The 16,344-nt window shown below is 41.1% G+C and overlaps 1 protein-coding gene across 4 annotated transcripts in view; it reads right to left on the bottom strand.

The window, feature by feature from the left end:
- Positions 1-16,167, bottom strand: part of rprd2a (regulation of nuclear pre-mRNA domain containing 2a) — a 16,177-nt gene extending 10 nt beyond the window's left edge. The window contains exons 1-12 of one of the 4 annotated variants that reach the window (XR_014274105.1): positions 15,679-16,167; positions 9,136-9,265; positions 8,824-8,975; positions 8,428-8,480; positions 8,152-8,278; positions 7,875-8,050; positions 7,261-7,603; positions 5,631-5,834; positions 4,994-5,176; positions 2,888-4,899; positions 359-507; positions 1-206 (exon numbers count right to left, since the gene is read on the bottom strand). The exon at positions 1-206 is cut by the window's left edge and continues 10 nt beyond it. Coding sequence is in view for 1 of the 4 variants with exons in the window: in XM_082520898.1 (XP_082377024.1) it covers positions 3,200-4,899; positions 4,994-5,176; positions 5,631-5,834; positions 7,261-7,603; positions 7,875-8,050; positions 8,152-8,278; positions 8,428-8,480; positions 8,824-8,975; positions 9,136-9,265; positions 15,679-15,853 (3,243 nt within the window). In the remaining 3 variants the exon portion in view is untranslated. Of the gene's footprint in view, positions 508-1,911; positions 4,900-4,993; positions 5,177-5,630; positions 5,835-7,260; positions 7,604-7,874; positions 8,051-8,151; positions 8,279-8,427; positions 8,481-8,823; positions 8,976-9,135; positions 9,266-15,678 lie in introns of those variants that run through there. The other 3 variants (XR_014274106.1, XR_014274104.1, XM_082520898.1) reach the window with 3 other exon arrangements.
- Positions 16,168-16,344: the final 177 nt, after the last annotated feature.

Below are 16,344 nucleotides of genomic sequence, written 5' to 3'. Positions count from 1 at the left end.
ATTTGCACAATGATCATTTATTCCACAAAAACATGCATTTAATGGGTATCTGTACAGGTTGGAAGCATGAAAAGCACAGATTTGTTTAAAGCAATGTAAAGAGAAGGCAATAAAATAGCTGTAATTATTCATAAGGTTATTAATAATCCTGGTTGTACTCACATGGTCCTCTATGTCCAGCGGTCCTCGTTTCCTGTGTTTCCTCACTCACAAACACACCCAGACACACACACACAGGGTCGGAGAACAAATAGAACCATTTTCAACATTTTATTTTCCCCCCACTCTGTATTGATTGTTTTGATTTCCTGCTGGTGGCACTTAGTTTCTGATGTAGCTATTAAACTGAAAGCCTTACCGGTGCACAGCGTTCATAACAGGCCGTGAAGAGCCATCACTGCGAGCGGTGCAGGATTCAAAGAGAGGAGCCGCCACCATCTTCATCAGTTAACATGTGGGGGAAAGGTTTCCATCACATCAGACACATCAAAGTGTGGCTCTGGATCCCTGAGGATGAAAACAGGAGCGAGGAGGGGAGGGGATGAGAAACGGGGGATGAGTTCAAAAAAATTCAGGGGGAAGGAGGTGCGTGTGTGTAGGTAACGTTCACTCACTTCTTCCTTTATGTAAACACAAAGAAAAATGCGTACACTAAGGTGACCTGACACATTTACGCACGTCCCCGATATGAAGGCTGATAAATGCTGAATAATTTAGTTATTTATTGAATTTTTCATGCTATAGGCTACCCCTCCCCTCTCTAACAAAGTGACTCTGGGAAGATGTGCTGACATCTGGCGACGGCCGGCTCACCTGTGACTATGTTTAATTTCCAAGTAAACTCCGCAGATTAAAAACTAACTTCTGACCAATAAAGATGTCGAATGGGAGCACTTGTTTTTCTATTTGTTCCCTCCAATTGTTTTCATCTAACACCGCTTTTTTTGTTTTCGTGTTTGTGTGCGCGAAGGGAACGATTTATTGCTAAAATCGAAACTCATTTCCCTAAACGACCTCCGTGCTAATTAAAGTAGACCTAAATTAAGCGCAGGTTTAACTGCACGGATTTATCAGAGTTAGGAGCCCATTCACATCGACACTTTTAAAAGGAAAAAAATTAAGCTGTATTATTTGCCGCTTACGCACTTAGAAATAACAGTCCCAAGAATAATGTCTTTTTTTAACTTCTCATACTTGATTTAATGCAATAATTTAATGACCGCACTAAGAAACTGCAAATGAATTAAGGGAAGTGGGTCTTTCGGTACTTGATTATAACTGCCTAATCAATCCAACTGATCACCACTTTTGTCTTTTAGAGTGATTCTCACGCTGAGGCTGTGTGTGTGTGTTTGGCACCAAATCGATCTGGACCTCTTCAATTAAAGAGAATATTTGCGGAGTCAAGAGACCCTTACTGAAAACGTGTTCATTTCAAATTAAGCCAAACTGACTGCATTAATGCTCCCTGCACGGCAGCCTCACATGGAGACACCTAACAGACCTTTAACTGCTTTAAGGATCCAAGTTACGCGTAAAACCGCCTCTACTTTATTTTGGATCTCAGCCAAACTAATCTTTTGCAAATTTATTCTTGTTACTAGGCAACTTTTCGGGCATCTGCCCAACAAAGCAGAGCAAATGTGATTCGATTAAACTAAGTAACCTATGCACACAGAGGTACACACAATCAGTGTGGACACTACTTCTTTAACCGTATTTATCTTAAATACCAAAAAACTTATGTAATAAAAAAGTAACTCAGAGCAAAAATCTGACTTATCAAGTTAAGATGTTTTTCTTTAGAAATGTCTATCCCTATAAATGTAATAAATGTAGTAAACGGAGCTTTTTCTTCTAATATCACTTTTATCTGGTCTGATGCAGCAACGTATTTTAAACCTAATGGGATGCTGATACATTGATGAACACATTTCCCAAACAGTATTATAGATTTAATCCTTAAATTATGAACCATAGCTTAAAAAGAAAAAGAAAAAAAAGAAACCCCACAACACTCTTTAGTGTTACCTGCAGTCGTGTTCATGAGTAATGGGCCCAGTGGCGTTATAATTTCTGTGTGAATAATTAGAGGTCCTGGCTTAGGTGCTTTTAAATGTGATGCAGAAGTAAAGGCAGTGATGCAACAGGTCAGGGATCAGAGATGATAAAAAAAAAAAAAAAAGAATAAATAAATAAACGACACTTTTTTCAAACTCAGATTTTTATTGGTCAGTACAAATAAACGAAAGTGAAGCCGACTGTCTTCATCCTCCTTCCAGAAATGCACTTCTTCTGTGTCGGTGTTGGAGGCTGGAAAAAAAATCCCCCCCCCCCCCCCCCTTTGACTAGACTTGTGTCGCCTTCCTAAACGGGACGTAAAAATTATCGCCGAAGGGATCTTGCGCATAGGTGGGGAAAAGCAATGCTTCACAAAAAACAAAAAGACAAAACACAGAACATTTGGAGCTGGAACAATGAGAAATAATTCCGCCAAATATGCTAATGTGCACTGTAGAAGAAACAGAAATTCCATAGCATACACTCTGTTTGTCATACCCAAAGACAAGTTGAAATTAACGATTTTTCAAACGCTAATGGGATCCTGCTGATACGGGACTGAAGCAGTCAAAACTGCTCACTGAAAAACTAAATAAGAGCAGAAACACTGCACCAACTACACTCTTTTCTCACCGTCTTAGCAAAAATAACTGTCTTTCAAAAAAGGTGTGGAACTATCTGTGTCTAGTTGGTTTAGACTGGACTGCATGCACACACACGTACCATGCACGCACTCTGACACGCTTACATTTAACGTAGTGCTTCATATTGGAGGAAATGATACAAAAAGTGAATTTTATATATATATATATGTATATATATCCACCTCTTATCTTCTTTAATCTTCTGTCTTCGCTCTTCAGCTCAGCAACCCTCTCAGAGGCACCGTGTTCTTTATGTCTCTTGGTGTTGGCTCTCCTCAGTCTTCCACACACCCTTTTTTCCTTCTGCATTTAAAGTTTTTTTTCTTCTGGAAGCTGCTGAATTAATTCTTCTTCAGCTCAGCTTTGCCACATCGTGCCCACCCCAGTGCAATAACTGCACATTCATCCACCTGCAGTCTCCATTTCAGTTTTTAAGAGGCTTTTATGACCTCCAAGACTTTTGACTGTGAGCAGTCTCAGGGCTACATGCTCAGTCAGTACCGTGGGGGCATAAAGGGTCTCTTAGGGGGGAACATTGGGCCTCCTGGTCTTAGACCTGGACGTTTGCCTCTAAACCTCGGGTCAGGACCTTGAAATCGAGGAAATGGGGGGCGAGGAGGTCCTCTGGGGTGTGGGTGATGTGCAGGGTGAGGAGGTCGATGCGGAGGTCGTAGACCGGGATGACGGATTTCGTGATGAGGCGGTGGTCTCCTAGGGGGGTATTGCGGAGCAGGGGGGCTGTGATGTGGGTAGTCGTGGGCGTAGTAAGGCTCCTCTGAGTTTGAGAGTGGAGGAGTGAGGCGGCCTCGAACTCGGGGATAGTGGTGTGGAGGGCTGCCTGGTCTGTAATACGGGTCATCTGGGCCGTGATAAGGATTGTCTTGGAAATAAGGGGGCTCGTGCTGGAGGAGTTCGTCGTGGTGCCGCTCGAGGTCCCCCTGGTAATGCCGGTCATCTGACTGGTGATGTAAATCCTCAGGGTGATGTGGCCGATGCTGGTCAGTGTCATACAGATGTTCATCAGGATGATACAGGGATTTGTGTTGATGATCATGGACCACCATCCCACTGATGACACTCTCAGTTCTGGCCCCGAGCACGTCCCCAGAGTCTGTGCCGGGAATCGGCTGCTGCTCCGGAGGAATCATCGAATTGCTGGCCGATGAAACGGAAACCTCAAAACCGCGAGGAGGGGGAGGTAACCTTGGGACAGGAGGAAGATTGCTTTTAAAGAAACCATGCAATGGGGTGCCCCCCTGCTGGGAGAGCAGCTCTTGAGGTTCACGAGTTTGCTCAGCTTGGTATGGATAACGTCCGGATGTCTTGTTTTCTTGAGCCCCTCCAGGCATATTATAGCCCCTGGGCTGCTGAGAGCTCCCCTCTGGGTAAGTGTCACCGTACCAACTCCTTTCACTAGGCCCATGAAAGCTGTCAGCAGTCTGTGTGTTACCGGCACTGCCTGGGGCTCTTTCTCCAGGCACTGGCCCTCCTGTCTGTGCAGAAATCTGCTGGTAATGTCCAACCGGGGCAGTAATCCCATGTTCAGAGATCTCCTGTTTGCCAAACGGGTACGCCTGGTAGATCTGCCCATTCTGAGCCACACCTGGCTGCAGGTGAGCAGGCTGTTGAGGATTGTTGGGGTTCGGCTGTGTGCTATTCTGGTATGCAACAGGAGCCATTATTGCAGATTCAACAGATGACTGACTTAACTTGGGAGCAAATGGAACCACCATTGGCTTGTCCATAATCTCATCCTGAGTAGGCGTGCCTCCCCCCTCGTCCCGCACAGGTGTCCCATCCTGGGTGTCTGTGCAAGTAACCGGACTATGATTATTGCTTCCGAGAGCTGGGTTTGTTGAAAAAACCAAGTCAAATGCACTAAAAGCAGGGTTTCCCTGCAAGAAGCTGTGTATTTTAGACTCTAAACTTGTAGAGGGTGGTTCAGGATCTGTTGTCAAATCCATGTCTCTATGAAGAGCCTGAACCAGGGCAGAGGCAGGGTTGGAATTCTGGGGGGATGCTTGGGTGCTTGAGCTCTGCCTTGCAGTAGATTTGGATAGGGGAAGCACAGATGTGCCAAAGGAGTGAGGCAAGCTCTGAGAGGGTACCGCTGATGAAACTGTGGATGAAGGAGAGGCAGTAATCTTGCCTGTACTGGAGGAGTCAGCTGAGCTGCCCACAACAGAGGTGATGCCTAAGGGGCACAAGGAAGATAGAAGAAAGATAAGCAAGGGTGCTGCTATAAATCAACATTTCTTTGAATACTTTAAGTAAAGGTTGACTCTCACCTTCGAGGCTGCTTTGACCCTGGACTTTGGACAGAGCACTGAGGAGGTCTGCAGGACTCACTTCTACCTTGGAGAGGATACTAACCAGTGAACTGGGGTCCTGTGCTGCCACAGGAAGAGCAGGCGTGCTCTTAACTGAGGAGACAGCGGGGGCAGCTGCAGGAGGAGTCTCCACTAAGGGCGCTGCAAAAAACAAAGCTACACTCACTCACAGAGTAACCCACCATATACTAACTTTTTATTAGACAGTTAACAGATCTGTGAAGGCCAAATGTTCATTCATAGATTTATGCATTATGAGGCATATTTAAAACAAACTAACTTTGACATTTGACAAACCTACTGGATTAACTTAAATACTCTGTTAAATCTATGCAATCTAAAGACACTGAAAACATATATGCAGCTTAAGTACATACTCACATATGCTCTCAGGATCTTTTTGTTTATCTCTACATTAAAAATTAATGACACTGCAAAGATATTAACGCTCCAAACACATTGCAAACCCAGTTGGTTTTTCCACAGCAGAAGTCGAGACACGCTTAATGACGGCACGTGGAAGATTTTATTTTATTTTGAAAGAACTGAAAGAAATCATCTATGTGCATGTCACAAAAAGGCCCTCGCTACTCACCTGTGTTCTTCACGACTGAGCTTAAGCTGTTGAGGATGGAGCCAATTTTATTCATGTCCACACTTTCCAGAGTGGCCGCTGGAGCGGCAATGGGAGGCGCGATCTGTGCGATGGTGGGCTGCTCTGTCGCTACTAATGGCACGCTTTTTGCAGGCATCGGTGCGGGCACCTCTGGGTGGAGAACGGGTTCTGTCCGCTCTTCAACTGAGGAAAGAAAATATGGCAGCGATAACAGTGAGTGAGGGCCAATGTAATGGTGCAGCTAAGTGCAGTTCCTCTACATTTGGTTTTTGTGACTAATTTTGTCGCTGTCACCTGATTTCCAGGGCAAATTTCTCAAAAGTTACTCAAATAATGGTTGCAGGAAGGAATGCGGTGCAAAAAAGAGAACAGAAAATATATTTATGACTCTAGCTGTATATTGACAAGTGTTTTAATATTAAAAATGTTTCCTAGAGATGTAGGGTACTGAGATTTGCTTTTGCAGAGACCTGATGCTCAAAATTAGCTCAAGATGGATAATTACATTAGAACATTTTCTCTTTAGCGGTAACCAAAGCTAATTATTTACTTCTATACCATCCTATCCCTACCAGCTTATACTGTCATCCCGACTTTCTCCATGTCCTCATTCACTACATCCATGAACCTCCTTTGTGCTATTCCATATTCAGCATCCTTAGCCTTGCTTCTCTAACTTTGTCTCCAATTTCCTCGACCTGTGCCGTCTCTCTCTGACGTACCAATTTCTAACCCTAGTCACTCGCAACGAAAACTTCAACTCTGCCACATCTGGCTCCAGTTTTGAAATGACTCCATTTGGTCAGCGTAGCCACTAAAACTGCTTGGATGCTTCAGGATTAATGAATTCCTCTAAATAACAGGTGTGATTTGTAAAGCCTGATTTATCTTTGATGCAGAGCTTTACCAGATGTCCACAGCAGGCGATGGTTTCACCTGTGATCACAATGCATCCATCTAAGTAAATGCATACTCTGTGATATGTGATGGCGGTGGGCTGGGCACACGCTAGAACTCAAACTACATTGAGGAAGAATATTCCTATTTTAACATGCAGGTCAATTTAAGAATGTGCACATCAGCTACTGCGCAGATGCTGTTTCTTCCATGGAGTCTCATCAGATTGTGTATAACAGACATTTTGTCTTCATTAAATGGTCAGAAATGAGAAGAAAACTGTCAAACTTCTGTCAAATAAGGTAACACAGACTCATCACCTTTCTTATTTCGAACGCAGTCAAATCCAAAAGGCCCTTTTTTTCCTCCAGGAAAAACTTTAACAAGCCAGCTTATCTCAAAACAAACGAAATATGTAAAAAGACTGCTTTTAAAATTAAAACTCGGAACATTTGAACTAGTTAGATGACACCATGCAACATCTGTATTAACTACTACCGACAGCAGGTTCAAAAGATGCTACTGCAAAAGTTGAAACAATGATTATCATGCAATGCTTGAGAACTTTTGTGTCATTACGGTGCTTGCCCATCTCTCCTGTGTTTGTCATTTCATTCTTTTTAGTAAAGTACTGAAGACCAATATAAAAACCACAAAGCACTTAAAAAGCATTGCAGAGGCTTGAAATCCCAAAACATTACTCCCTCCTTACCTATGATGCCCCCACTCTCCATTTCGTCCTCAGACAGCTCCATGTCCTCCACCTCGCGATTGTCATTCTCACCGAGAGCCTCTGTGTCTCTGGGAGACCCCCCCGGGGAGGACAGAGGGCTCGGGGCTGGGGGCTCTGCATCATCGTCCATTGCAGAACCATCGAGGTCTGGATCGGGGTGGGCCATTTCCAGACCGTGGAAAGGAGACTCTGAGCCTGTTGGAGATGGAGCGTCTGCCGAGGGAGAGGGGATGGGTGACTCGTCCAGGTCGGGCAAGGTGGACTTCAAGGTGTCCAGCTTACGCTTGAGGTGGGACACCCGGTTAGCAAATGTTTGGTAGGCCTTGAGAGGAGAAGCAACGGAGTTTAAATACATGAAAATGTAAATGTTAAGTCTATTAGCCAGTTTTAATACAGACTTCACGCAAATTCAAACAGCAAGATAGAGAGGCATAAGGTTTATCTACAGCTAGCAACATAAGAGTCTAAAACATAATGTACCAAAATGCCCAACACAAGCTGGGTAATAAACCTACAGGTAACTGAATTTCTTCATGCTTTAGAACAACAACAACAACAAAAATACAAATTAAAAATAAACATCTTTCACTTACGTTAGCTACAATCTTCACTTCCTTGTACTGCATCTCATAGAAGATATCTGCGTTGGTGAGTGCCTCCATGAGTTGAGGTAGGATTTTGTTTTGTTTATCAAAGAACTTCACGAACTCCTGTAGCTGTGCGCTTCCTTCCTCAAAGTCCTTGGAGAACTTCTTTCCTCCTGCCTTATCTGCAAGAACCAAGCAGTAATGTGAGGAAATCGTCAAAGTCATAACCCATCCTTCCTATCGCTCCAGGTTAGGCTGTATAGCAGCAAAAAGAATAAAATACCTTTGAGTTTCTTGAGGGCATCAGAACTGAAGATGTCAACCCTCATAGCTGCCAGCTGTTTCTCTCTGAGGTCGACCTCCTCCACAGATCTCTTGTACTTGGCCAGCTGGTCTATGAGTGCCTGCGGCTAAAGCAGAGGGAGCAGTCAGTCATATCATAAGCGCAACAAAGTCTGATCACAGTGTTTGAGTCAAAGACAAGACGATAACAACCGTGCTTGTAAAACGGCACAGCTGGAGTTTAGTGAGGAGCTTTAAACTCTAACATCACACTTACCACAAATTCAGCAACGACCTTGGATCGTAGATCAGCTTTAGACTCGGCTGGAGCTTTAAAATAAATAAAAAGCCCATAAACTCAAACAGCAAAATTAACTACAAACACCCAGAAATCTACACAACAGAATGAAATGCAACATTATTTAACGGAATTATTCCTAAACTCTGGGAAAACTATGGATGTATTAAACCTAATAAATAAGAAACTTGTCTTAAAGCCAATTAAATTAAAAATTAAATAAATTGTGTTTTCATAATCACTGACAGCCAAAACTGTAACTGCAATTAAAATACAATTAACTGTACAAGGTGCCACGACTGGTAACGACAAGTTTCATGTTAAGATGGTGCGTCTAATAAAATTAAAAATTATAAAAATAATAAGCAAACTTACTTTTTTGCTCCACAGGAGTGACAGGAGGGGACTCCTCTTTGATCAGGGCGTTCTTAAGGTCGGCAATGAGAGTCCCCGAATACACACCTCTCTCCTCCCAGATGGACAGTATCCTCTCTGCTGATTTTATCACCTTCGAGTCACCTTCACAGCTACAGAGAGGGGAGATGATAAAAACTATAATGATGGCTGCTGGATTTATGTGAGTCCAAATGAAACAAATGAGAGGAATGATGGACAAGAAACACTGAAAGGTAGAGAGCAGCAGAAAGAAACATTGCACCAGTGGAGCACTTACTACAAAGCACTTACTTAACCAGCTGGAAGGCGTCTAGAAGCACCTCGGCGAATGCCGTTCGGTAAACGATGGCATTTTTCCTTTTACAGTTCTGGATGACGTCATTGGCGAGGTATAGCAGGTTGAGCCTATGTGAGGCATCAGCTGTTGGAGGAAACAGGGCTACATTTCACTGTGTGTTATACTTGTATAACTATGCATGTGACAAATAAAGAACCTTGAAACAGAGGCGCTGATGTTAGCTTGTTTGAACCAGACTGCTTCTAATTATGGTGCTTTTATCTGCGGCTGTTCATTCCCTTAAATCTTTCATCGTTTTTACTGTTTTTGTTGCTGCACAGCATGTGTCCCATTTTTAAATGTGCATATGAAAAAATCTGACTTGAAACCAGTTGAGCCGGAGAAGCAGCTCAGCTCTCTTTCACCTATTTTATTAAATATAGGTCAAAATCAGTAGTGGTCCAACATACTGCTTAATTTATTATCAATTTATAATTTTTGTACTTTATAAAAAGGTCAACATTTTTACTTAATGCCCAGTTAAACTGAATAAATGACAAAAATCCATTATAGACATGTGTGATTAAGTCTGAAGTGATAAATCAGATTCATAAACAACACAGAAAAGATAGCATGCAGTCAACAGCTACCAAGAATATTTAATCAACAGCTAACTGTTAAACATGACGTGAAATCATTTACACAATCTTTGTTCACATTTTATGACCTAAACAAGGAGTTTTAAAAATGCCTGTTTTATGGTTTATACACACCATGTGTCATTTTTATTTGCAGTTTTTTTTATATTTATGATATGATATCAGCTCATAATATCTCCTGGGCAATAGTTTAATCAGTGCTTGATAAAATAACCAACATCCAGATGCAAAATAAGTCTGCAATGCAACTAATTTCAATTCTCTGTAAGTAAATAATTTTGCTTTAAATAATCAAGTCTCTATTAATTCTCTAATTGTCTAGATGACAGATGAAAGCCACGCTTCTTACTCATCACGAGTAGAAAAGCAAAAGGCTGTTGTTTTCCTTATTATGCTGAGGGTTTGAACACTAAACACAAACCCCAAACACTACAAAACAGTTTACTTTGAAATTTCTCCTGCAGCACTGAGATCCGCGAGTGTGATCACGTTAGAAGAACAAAATTGTAATATGCTCAGAGATCACTCTAAATTCTCCAAAGTCAAACACCGTTTCAGGTAACTGTAAAATCACTGCGACCAAGATTAACAGCGAAACAGGCAAGCGAGAGCCAAAGACAGCCATCTATGAATACCTTCATTAAAAGGTGGAAACAATCAGCTCGAGGCTTCAAAATCGGTGACATCACAGTGGCTAGTCATCTTTTACATACAGTCTATGTTTTAACTAGAGATACAGTGATCTGGAATCAGCTGATTTTCTAAATTTTTAGACTAGTGACTGACTAGTCAGCCTCTTGTATATTAAATTACAAAGCGGCCCGTTCAACGCATGTGCAACACATGCACAGCAGTGCAGGCATTATCAAAAGGAGCCTATCCTAGCTGCCATAGGTCAAGAGGCGGGATACATCCTGGACACGAGTCCACCTCGCTGCAGGCCTAACACACAGAGACAGAACTATTCAAACACACCTCACTACAACTCACAAAACCCACTAACTGCATGTTTGTAGGAGGAGGTCAGAGTATCCAGAGAGGACCCACGCAGACAACAGAAGAGCATGCAAACTCTAAACAGAAAGACGTAACAAGATGATGGATTTGAACGCAGGACCTCTTGCTGACGGGCAGCACTGCTAACCACCACCCCTCACCCAATGAAGAACGTCTCCAGTTGAATCAAGCTTTCCAAACAGTAGTGTATTTTACATTTTTATTCTCTTTCTGTCTCTCACACACACACACACACACACACACACACACACACACACACACACACACACACACACACACACACACACACACACACACACACAGCCAGCAGAAGCTGAAGAAATTACTGCAAAAGACATCACCAAAAGGTCAGTGAACCCCATCTGGTGATGGATATTGATACAACTTCATTGATTCCAAAGCCATTATCGATTCTGCTTATAGGTCAGATTCATTATTGATTCTTTTACTGACCTGATCCATGTTTGTGTGTTTTTCAACATCAACACGACTGTTTTAAAACGTTTTTACGTTTAAGATCCCTCCTGTTCTTGGGCAGCCTAAACCGAATACAGCATTTCCATTAGTGAGAACACGTCTTTTATGTGCTCTAAGAGATGAAGGGCATCTACAATCTGATTTTACATGTTTTTTCCTCAGCTTATGTGTAAGAAAGACTTGAAAGTGGGTGTGCAGAAGCTCCACTGCCATGCTTGACACCATTGCTCTGCAAAGTGAAAGAAAAAATATTCCTCTTATCAGGAAGAGGAACTGATACAACTTTGACAAACCGGAAATTTTGGTATGGATTCTTCACTGGAACTGGTTTTTAATTACTGTCCCTAACTCTGTACAGTGATCTGTGGTTTTACTATTTTTGTTTAAACATAAGATCTGGGATCTTTTTTTTTTTTTTTTTTTTTTTTTTAAATCAAGACATTTCTGTTGGACAATGTTAATGTTTTCCAGCTTATCTCCAGCCAATCTGGTGCACTGACTTAATACTACTTACAATTAGGGTGCAGTTAGTAAGATGTAGGTATATTAAAAATACCTTAGTGCAGTAGTAGTATTAAGTAAGTTCGACCCCACCCATATGGAAAAGATATATATAAATCTTATAAAGTTTGTATCTGTCTTGTGTGAAATTTGTATGAAAAGCATACAAGAGTGAAAACAGATATAAGATCCCTTGAAAAATTATATAAATGAAACTTGTATGTTTTGGATACTTACTAAAACAATATATGAAAGTAATGAGAAAGTGGCCACTTTCATGAGTAAATCATATAAGCCTTATATGATTTACTATATGAAGTAGGCCACATCTTATGCAAGTCTTTTATAAGTTTTTTCTATTTCTTTTCCATATGGGCACCCCTGTTGTTTTGTTTAGGACAGAGGTGGCAAACATAAGGCTCGGGGGCCTGAATCAGCCTGACAAAGGTGCCAATCTGACCTAATCTGACCCCCAGCTTTGGAAAATACAACAAAGGGCATATGTTTTTGACCTTTTAACTATATTTTCACAGGTTTGACAGCTTTTTCTGCTGATAAAGATGTCCCGCAGCCATTAATACCACGCCAAAGTAGTTAAGTAATAGATAAACAATTAGGTTAGTCTTTTATTGTCATTGCACGTGTACATGGGTGCTCCATACCAACTGTGCAGGACTAAAATATAAATAGTAAGACAACAGAAATGCATAACAAGCAATAGGAATATATACAAAACCAGAGGAAGCCCCGCAATAGAAAGACACTGTCTGTTAAATGACAGAAACAGAAGTTCCTGTCTCACTGTCTAATATTGACATTTCTATTAAAAAGGAAACAAAATCTTCATCAATTAACAAACACTTTGTTTTATAAACACAGGAGAGTCTGGAAAGTGAGCTACCAGAATGTTTTCTGGTGCTTGTGTTTTCCTACATTTATCATGTAGGAAAAAAACGATATGCTGTTGAAATTGCATTATTTATCTAATATTAAGATATCTCAGGGAATAAACGTGTAGTTAAAGTTTCACTCCACCAACCCACCTAAGAACAAAGCGGGCTGTATGTGATGGTCAATGTAAAATGAGTTTGGCATCACTGGTTCAGGACTTTTCCAAAATAGTAAAAAAAAAACAAAAAAAACAAAACACACCCCTCCCCCCCCCCCCCCCCCAGATATGACACTATAGAGACAAAAATGTCCACTTGTTTTATCTGATGAACACAAGGTTAGATTTAATTTACAACAGTACAAAACAGAAAAAGGAGAGCCAGCAATGGCAAAAAGCTTGATATACTTTCTATTAAATTAATAATCAAATTACTGTAACAAATCTGATATATTAATCCGCACATTTAACAATTTCTTTCTTATTTTCGTTCTCAAGTTCATCCAGAAAGCTTTGGTAGCTTCCAGTTAATACATTTAAATGCTATGTTTTTAAATGTATTTATTAAGTGTTATTCAGATGTTTAAAACATCTGTCTTCACGGTACACCACTAAGCCTCTGAAAAATCCCTAACAGGCTTTAAACTGCATAAATGGAAAACTCAGGTGTCAGATATAATGAAACAGTCATATCTTTAATGACAAAATGGAGACAATGTCTAAAAGAGGATAACACTATACTGCAATCACAGAGGGAGAACCACAACTCTGCTGTTAATAAGGCTCCACGCTGAACATACCTTGCTGTCTTCATCAGCAAAAGACAGTGATGAACTTTAAATTGAAAGCAAATGCTAAAACCTCACTAGAGTACAAATTAATGAACAGTAGGTATAAAGGTCTCAATAGCAATGGCCTTTGTCTTAAATTACTGGACAATTCCAACAATATGAATGATCCTTAAGCTGCAAGTCAAAATAAATTACTCGAAAACTATTCAAGGGCTGTGCATGAGATTTATTCACCTGCTCTGCAGAGAATCAGAAACAGACCACTATTCTCACGTCTGCAAGAAAAAGTTTGTGAACCTGTTTAAACTACTTCTGCACTGATTATTCATAAAATGTGAGCTGAATCTAAATCACAAACATAATCCAATTACACAAATAAAATACGCACATTGTACTTTTGTTGATATAATCTCACAGTGAAGGCTTGAAAATGTAGATTCAACCGTTAGGAGCTCCACTTAAGCAGATGCTGCCTGAAGCATGGATTGTACAGGGGAACATTTGATACATAGCGATGACACTACCCAAGTGAAAAAATGTATAAGGCAAAAGGATTGGTCCTAGCAAGGATTAAGATTTACGATATAAGATTTGTCTTCTTAGTGTAAGACTGGTGGGAGCTGTGTCTTAATTACAGTTACTAGAAAGCTAGATGTGTGATCAAGGCTGCAAAAGCATCTCCTAATACCTTGGCAATAACACAAAGTACTGACTGATTTATTATAAAATAAAATAATAGAGCCCCACTGAGAACCTGGTGCAGTTTGACAAATTTCCAAACAAACATGTAAATAATCAAAGTGTCGGTGACAACTCCAATACTTAAAGTGAGTTTGTGTACTCAGTAACATTAGTTTACTCCAGCGGGCCACACGAGGAACTAAAACTGCTGTGGAAGGCCGCACCTGTACACTGAACTCATTCTGCTTATTGTTACTTTTTATTTCTTTATACACTGTTTCTGGTGAAAGTAGATTTTTAGACCCCAAAAAATCAAAAAGACCCCAATTGTGGCCCCATGGATAAATTAACTGCCCAGCGCAGGTTTACGGTAACAGAATATATTTTGTCTACATCAGGGTTTTCAAGCAAAAGGCACCGGGGGACAAATTTGACCTGCCAAGGACTCCAATACGACCCACTTTTACAGCATTTCCTACTGAGAAAGACCTTCTCCTTGGCCATTCATACTACAACAGTGTAATATGTAAAGGACAAAAAATTAAATGACACAGAAATTCCTGTTTTTTTCACTATCAACAAAAGAAAATTCTGTTTGTTTGTTTATACACCCGGTCCAAGGTAAGAAAAAGAAAGAGAAACAGAAAGTTTACTGCGAATTAAGAAAAACTTCCTGTTTTATAATTATCGGACAGTCTGGGCAATGAGTTACCAGAACTTTTGCTGTAATTTTACATATTAATTTCTTACAATGTAAGCACAAAGAATCATACTGGCAGGTTTACTAGAGCAACATTTCTTAACGTGTAGACCAAATTAGATGAACTGTTGAAATTGCACTTTTTAATATATTAAGATATCTCATTATTTAATGTTTATTTAAATTTGTTTACATTGACAGAAAGGAGGGTTTCACTCATCTGTCCCAATTACAATCAAAGTAAGCCGTATGTGGCTCTCGATGTAAAAAAAAAAAAAAGAGTATGACATCGCTGGTCTATATATTATAGATGGACATTGGTGTCCCGCCCCATCCAAAACGTCACTGTTCCCCATGAGCTGACTACAAATAGTTCAGTCATACAGTTTGGTAACAAAACTGTCTTTCCAGTCTCATAACATGTAGTGATCTGGTAGGCTGTTAAATCTTGAATTTCCCGTTGTAGCCTGTAAAGCTGGCACAGGCTGACCTCTTGTAGCACTGTCAGAACTGTAAATTTGACAGGTTCACTACTCTGCACATTAGTTTATAAACTATTTGTAGACTACGCGGGTAAACGCAGGCTATAGTGTGCACATGGATGACAGCTTGAATGTCCCTGCTGTCAAAGGAGCGCCAGTTTTAAACTCCACCGTTTCCCGGCATTTCAACCTAAGGCAAATAGGACAAAGACCTTAACGCGCCCGGATAAAGGTATGATTCGTCAAACAGCAGGAATAAAAACTATATTTAAAATATGTATAAGCACAAACATCTCATTGCAACCATTGCGATCGTTGAGCTCAAACGAGTTCAAAGGTGCAGGCAGTAGGGCTACTTACATTTCTTCAAGCACTTGATCCAGTGTCGCACTATCACACTGTGGTACTTCTTGTTGTCGATGCACCACGCTGACAGTCCTTGAATCGAGTCCATGGTGTTGGTCACATTTTGTAACTTTCTGTCCAAAGTGGACTCCAGAGAGCCGCTGGTAGCGGCTCCGGCTCCCGCTGCCATGTCCGGACGAGTTTGTTGGGGAAGGCTAGCACTTAGCTTAGCATGCTAGCTTAACGCAGCACAGGCATCTTTGCACTCAGAAGCCTCTCAGCCTGCTCCGGTTGCTAACCCGTGTCCCAATCCCTGTGTGTGTACAAATTATTCACGGTGAGCTTCCTTATCGCGGCTAAACAGTCATATCGTTTCACATTGAAGGACTAAAACTCAGCGCCTCGCGGCATCCTGTGGATCTGTTTACTCGTTGTTGGTGGGGTGATGAAGAACACTTCCGCAAACACTACTCGATTATGGCGCCACCCAGTGTCACGGAAGGTGACTTTTCTCTTCTTCTTTGTTTTTTGTTAGCGACACCAGCTGCGCGTTATTGGTAGAGCAAGTGCACTGTTTACTGTTTGTTGTGGCAGAGGAGTTTTAATTCTGTTTTAATATTTAAAAACGAATACAGTGCTGTGCAAAAGTCCTGAGTCACCTCTCATTTCTACATGTTTTGC

The sequence above is a fragment of the Aulonocara stuartgranti genome (assembly GCF_965226115.1).
Source record: "Aulonocara stuartgranti genome assembly, chromosome: 22".
Taxonomy (NCBI): domain Eukaryota; kingdom Metazoa; phylum Chordata; class Actinopteri; order Cichliformes; family Cichlidae; genus Aulonocara; species Aulonocara stuartgranti.
Note: the sequence above shows the minus strand (reverse complement) of the source record. Positions and strands in the feature narration are given on the sequence as shown.